Genomic DNA, 6,153 nt, shown 5'->3' on the forward strand with positions numbered 1-6,153 from the left:
CAGATCCCTTAGAACTGAAGTTATGGATGGTTGTTAGCTGCTATGTGGGTGCTGGGAACCAAACCCTGGTCCTTTGCAAAAGCAGCTGGTGCTCTGAACCACTGAGTCGTCAGTCCCAGATTTATTTATATTTTATGTTTATGCATGTTTGCCTGTATGTGTATGTGTACCACATGTGTGCAATGCCCACAGAGGCCAGAAGAGGGTGTTAGATCCCCTGAACTGGAGTTACAGGTGGATGTTAGCCTCCATGTGGGTGCTGGGAAATGAACCTAGGTCCTCTGCAAGGGCAGCCAGTGTTCTTACCCCTGAAACTTCTCTTCAGCCCCTTTACTATGTTATTGGAAGCTCTGTCCACCCACTTTAGGCCACCTTTTCCTGGGTTCAGGGACCTTCCCTCATCCCTGGACAAGCCACTATATGCCACTCCACACCCAGCATTACAGAGTGGGCACCTATGCTCTCCTAGGACCCCTCAGGACATGATTCCTCCTCTAGATGCAGTTGGTTAGGAAGCAGGAGTGGGGTGGAAGAATAGGGTTGGTTGGGACAGGGCAGGGTAATAAGGTGGGGTGGAGGAGTGGAAAGGAGTTGGGGTGGGGTGGGGATGGAGGCCTGCCTTTTGGATCTTGAAACAGGGCTGCCCATCTCCTGACTTTTCTCCACCCTGGAGTCTCAAACATCTTAGGATCCACTCTATGGTGGGATTGTTGGGGAGAAAGGCTGACTGAGTTGGGCAAGACCAAGTCCTTGAGGAACTGTAACTGGGGCCTCAGGAAATGGCAGCCCCAAAGATCCAGTATGGGTATTGTGATCTGGGCCTCAGTTTCCCTACTCTAGGTGCCCTGGTCCAGGGCTCCAGGGCCTGGGGATGTGTGTTAGAGGGTCCCCATTCTCCTGGTCAGCCTCTGCATTTCTCTGGTCTCCAGTAGACTAGGCACAGCTTGGGCTGAGGGACATGAATGTATCTCTGATCCTTCCACTGTGAATAGGTATCAAGGAACTGGGTCCTTAATCTGCCAGGGACTACAAGGTGCCAGGCCATGATCCTCCGATTTAGTGGGAAGCCACACCTCTGCGACTGAGTGCTGCACCCCATGCTTAGGTGCTTCGTGGATTTTGGAAGTGTCGAGGTGTCCAGGACCTGTGTCTGTCCCTGGAAAGGCATAGGAGATGGTCTAGTTTGGGTTTGGTGCTGCAGGTGGCTGTAGGCTGGCCCCCCTCAACTCTGCACCACAACTGCAGGACCCCCGACCTTAGCCTGCTGCAGCCTTGACATTTGGCTCCTCTCACCCAGAAGACCCCTCCAACTGTCAGCACTTGAAGACCCTTCTGAGTAGTGAGACACACTCCCCCAGTCCTGAGACCCCTCCCAGTCCCGAGACTCCCCCCAGTCCCCAGATTCCTCCCAGTCCTTACACCCTCCCGGTCCCGAGACCCCTCCCATCCCTCACACCCCTCCCAGTCCTGAAACCCCGCCCAGTCCCAAGACCCCTCCCAGTCCTCACATCCCTCCCAATCCCAAGCACCCTCCTAGTCCCGAAACCCCGCCCAGCCTTGAGACCCCCCCCGAACCAGTCCCCAGATTCCTCCCAGTCCTCACACCCCTCCCAGTCCCAGAACCCTTCTAGTCCCGAGACCCCGCCCAGCCCTGAGACCCCCCCCTTCCAATCCTCTGATTCCTCCCAGTCCTCACACCCTTTGCAGCCCAAAGGCCCTGCCAGATGGGATAGCAAACACACCCGCCTGGCCTACTCCCTCCCTGCCTGCAACCTAGAACACACCAAGCCCTCTGCTCGGCCCGCCCTTTCTCCCCACGCCACGCCCACCCAACCCCGCCTGGGTCTCGGCCTCGCCTCGCCCAGCCCCTTCCCTAGGCCGGCAGTCTCTATGGCCATGTGACCCTCCGGCGGCCAGGACGCTCCGAGACTCGCTGGGACTGCTGGAACGTTCTCAGGGGTCGCGGGTGTTCCCCGGGTACAGGCAACATGGAGCGGAGGTGGGTCTTCGTGCTGCTGGACGTGCTGTGCGTGTTGGTCGGTAAGAGCCGCGGGACCCGGGAGCGGGGACCCTCTTTCCTAGGGGGATGTACCCCCTGCCCCGGCAGCTAGTGGGCAGTGTAGGGCGCCGTGCGCTCCGGACCCCGACGCTGGGGACGAGGGTCCCGCCAGTGCCCTGTGTGAGCCCCGCCCGGGCTGCCTTTCTCTGTCCCATCTGGGGGTCCCGGCGGGAGGAGGTCACTCTAGGGCCGCGGGGTGATATGACTCACACGGGCGGGGCGTCACCAGGACCCTGCAGCTGCATCCAGAGGCTAGTGACCCGCGACCAAGGTCCAATGCAGCGCCCTCCCTCGGGAGGCGGAGATAACCTAATGGCTGAGCTGACAAACCTGCCAGTCCGGTTCGGGCTACAGGGAGGAGCATCAAGAACAACCCCCCTTTCCTCCCCAGGCATGAACAAAGGCCAAGTGTTTTGCTCAGGGGCGCAGGAGACAGTGGCCCCCATTCTACACCGAGGGGCTAGACGGGGTGTAGTCAGCCTTCCTCCTGCATTGGACTTCCTGCATCTCCCTCCCACCTTCCATTTACTGCACCTGGTGACAGCAGCGAGGCTCTACTGACCTACAGTCTTGGGTACTCTTTCTGAGTGCATGGGTCGATTTAAACATTTATGGTGCTTTAACTGCACCCCACGGAGAGACCTGGAAGGATAGTTAACATCTCTGGAGCCCAGAGAGGTGGAGCCACCTGGTGGAGTCACAGCAGGGGGCAGAGCCCAAGTGTTGCCTGGTGCTGCCCAGGGTTTCCATCCCAGTTTGAGTGATTGGACACTGGAGTCCGTAGAGGTTTTTGGTGGCAATAGGCAGGCTCTGAAAGCCTGAATGAAGGAGGCACCCGCCTGTTTGTGGGGACAGCTTTTCCCAAAGGAAGGATAGGCATAGATGCTGAGACACCTACCAATGGTGAAAGGAGAGGAGGGGCACAGCGGGGAAATAGTGCTCTGGTCTGCAAGCTGCCATGCCCCCCAGCCAAGGCCAGAGCTCTATCCAGGCCTTGTGCACCTGTCCCTGTGGTTTTGGTCTGACTGGGATGTTCGCAGAGACCACTCACCAACTGACAGGGCCCTCCCATGTCCATGTCACTGGATCTTCTGACCTCACCACACACCTATGAGGCATCTCCAACCTGCCTCCTTAACCAGCTCTCCTCTCTGACCATGATCTCTCTTCCTGTGATTCTCCTCCTTATGTTCCTTTGAAGCCGGTCTCTTCCCAGGCTGCATGCTGCACTCACTGTTACTTCCTGGCCCTACCTCTCAGTTTGGTGATGTTGATGTTAACCTCTTCCTGTATCGGGTATCCTCTTGGCATTGTGGTGGCTCACCTCCGGTCTGGGACAACTTCCTGGGCCCCTGCTCTTTCCCTTTTCACCATGTTCTCCTGGCATTGAGACCTAAAAAGCTACATTCTCCACACCCAGCTGCCCTGTTGGGGGGCAAAGGGTACTTGCCTTGATTTACTTCTTTGGAGTCTGTGTTTCTCTGCCTGTGGAGCAGGGCACTGCCTTGGCCCTGGCTCTTGTCCCCCAACCACCCTCAGTCAGAGGCTCCAGATTTCCAGCTGTTCACAGTTTAATTGCCACATCAATGAGCAATCAAGAAAATGGCCCCTTGGGAGGCTGAGGCAGGCAGATCTCTGTGAGAGCGATGTTAGCCTGGTCTACATAGTGAGTTCCAGGCCAGCTAGGGCTATAGGGAAACCCTGTGTCAAAAACAAAAGGTCTCCCAGGAGTTCTGGAGAGCTGGCTCAGTGACTAAGAGCACTGACTGCTCTTGCAGAGGACCTAGGTTCAGTTCCCAGTACCCACATGGCAACTAACTCAAGTTCCAGGGGATCTGACCCCACTTCTGGCCTCTGAGGGCATTGCATGACACCACTACATTTACATACATGTAGGCAAAACACTCATACACATGAAATATAAATCAAAAGAAGAAGATCCTCAAGTGATGGCCACATGGCTGAGCCCCTGCCAAGGGCTCTTGAGCACCCACAGCCCTACAGTCTGCCTTGGCACTTGCACACACGTTCAGGCCTGTCTTGCCAGGCAGTGTTCAGTCTCTAGTGTCTAGCCCTGAACACAGTGGGCCCCTTGGTGCTGGTATGAAAATGGGAGCCAGTCAAGTGTCACAGAGGGGACCATGCACTTCCACAGAGGACAGCAGCCCTGGAGAGCAACAGTGACTCCATGGGTGGGCATCAGGAGGGGCGCTGAAGTCAGAGAGGGGGGAGTCTGTACACCAGGAGAGCAGTTATAAAGGCCCTGGGGGAGGTGTTGAGACTCTGAGCTGAAGACAGGCCCCAAGGGAGCACAATGTGCAGGTGGGCGGCCCTGCCAAGTAGTTCATTTGAGGAAACCATGGAGAGTCTCTCCCACTGACCATGTGGCAGAGTAGCCAAGATGCCTGTGTGGGTGAATGTGCTGAGTGTTTTCTAAGAACCATGTGCAGCCTCTGGCTTCCCACAGCCTCTCTGCCCTTTGCCATCCTGACCCTGGTGAACTCACCCTACAAACGAGGATTCTACTGCACAGACGACTCCATCCAGTACCCCTACCGTCCAGACACCATCACCCATGGACTCATGGCCGGGATCACCATCACGGCCACTGTCATCCTTGTAAGAGGGGGAAGGGCTGAGGTGGGGCCCAGAAATCTATTTGGAGAGAATCAAGGCGGGTGTTGGGGGACTGGGGTGTGTAGGGCCTAGCTCCTCAGCATTCCCTACCAGAGCCAGCCCGTGTCTGCTCAGTGCCCTGCATCTGCTCCCTCTGCAGGTCACAGCAGGGGAGGCCTACCTGGTGCATACAGAGCGCCTCTATTCACGCTCCGACTTCAACAATTATGTGGCTGCTGTCTACAAGGTGCTGGGGACCTTCCTGTTTGGGGCGGCTGTGAGCCAGTCCCTGACCGACCTGGCTAAGTACATGATTGGCCGTTTGAGGCCCAGTTTCTTGGCTGTCTGTGACCCCGACTGGAGCCGGGTCAACTGCTCTGGCTATGTGCAGCTGGAAGTTTGCCGGGGCAGCCCAGCCAACGTCACTGAGGCCAGGTGGGTGCACACTATGCCTGGGCAAGTTGGGTGTGTCTGGCAGGACAGGTTCACAGGTGGGAGGCCTCAGGGTTCATTTATTTGGTAGGCAGGGCCGGGTGTGTGCAGTAAGCCTTTAATCCCATTACTCAGATGTGAGAGGTAGGTGGATCTCTGTGAGCCTGGTCTTCTACATAGAAAGTTCCAGGCCAGCTGGGAAACACGGTCTCAGTAAGTAAATAAATAAATAAATAAATTAAATAAATAAATAAATAAATAAATAAATAAATAAATAAAAACTTATCCGTGAAGCAGCCACCAGCTCTGCAGAGCTGGGGTTGCTGTTGCCCACCCTCACAGCAGGTGGTGAAGGATCAGCTCTGAGGAGCGTGGCTGCTGCTCCTTCAAGGTTAGTCCCCTGTCCCAGGGCTTGGTTGCTGTCAGCACTGTTTGTCTTTCTGTCTGTCCTGCTCTTGTGGGCCTTGCTGTTCATACTTGGTATAGCCCAAGGGGCCCATGTCTCCAAACTTCTTGTGCTCACAGTCTACCACCTCACTTGCAGAAGCCCCCTCCTGTGACCTTCCAGCACTTTCTCACTTTGAATATTGCAACTTTCACATCCATAATATTTTTGGTTGCTTTAAAATTTTTTTCTATTTTTTTGAATTAATTTTTTTTTTTTTTTTTTTTTTCTTTTTGAGACAGGGTCTCCTTGTAGCCCCAGCTGTCCTGGTAGACCAGGCTGGCCTTGAACTCACAGAGATCCTCCTGCCTCTACCTCCCAAGTGCTGGGATTAAAGGCGTGTGCCACCACGCCCGGCTTGAATTAATTTTTATGAGTGTTTTGCCTGCATGTAAGTGCACCATATGTGTGCAATACCCTCAGAGACCAGAAGACAGTTTTGAATCCTGTGGAACTGGAATTAAGAATAGTGGTTAACTGCTATATGGGTGCTGGGAACTGAACCTGGGTCCTCTGCAAGAGCAGGCAGGTCTCTTAACCACTCAGCCATCTCTCCAGCCCCTGTCCACCATATATATTATAATATATATTATACATAATA

At 55.1% G+C, this 6,153-nt stretch overlaps 1 protein-coding gene across 6 annotated transcripts in view; it reads left to right on the forward strand.

Annotated features, from left to right (window-relative positions):
- Positions 1–1,836: 1,836 nt before the first annotated feature.
- Plpp2 (phospholipid phosphatase 2) overlaps positions 1,837–6,153 on the forward strand; it is an 8,810-nt gene continuing 4,493 nt past the window's right edge. The window contains exons 1-4 of one of the 6 annotated variants that reach the window (XM_017799104.2): positions 1,896–1,999; positions 2,451–2,633; positions 4,527–4,678; positions 4,836–5,110. In XM_017799104.2, the coding sequence (XP_017654593.1) occupies positions 4,643–4,678; positions 4,836–5,110 (311 nt within the window). In that variant the 5' untranslated portion in view covers positions 1,896–1,999; positions 2,451–2,633; positions 4,527–4,642. Of the gene's footprint in view, positions 2,041–2,450; positions 2,634–4,509; positions 4,679–4,835; positions 5,111–6,153 lie in introns of all 6 variants that reach the window. The other 5 variants (XM_017799103.2, XM_029565486.1, XM_017799102.2 and 2 more) reach the window with 5 other exon arrangements.

This window comes from Nannospalax galili, unplaced genomic scaffold (assembly GCF_000622305.1).
Source record: "Nannospalax galili isolate Female #2095 unplaced genomic scaffold, S.galili_v1.0 scaffold77, whole genome shotgun sequence".
In the NCBI taxonomy this organism is placed as follows: domain Eukaryota; kingdom Metazoa; phylum Chordata; class Mammalia; order Rodentia; family Spalacidae; genus Nannospalax; species Nannospalax galili.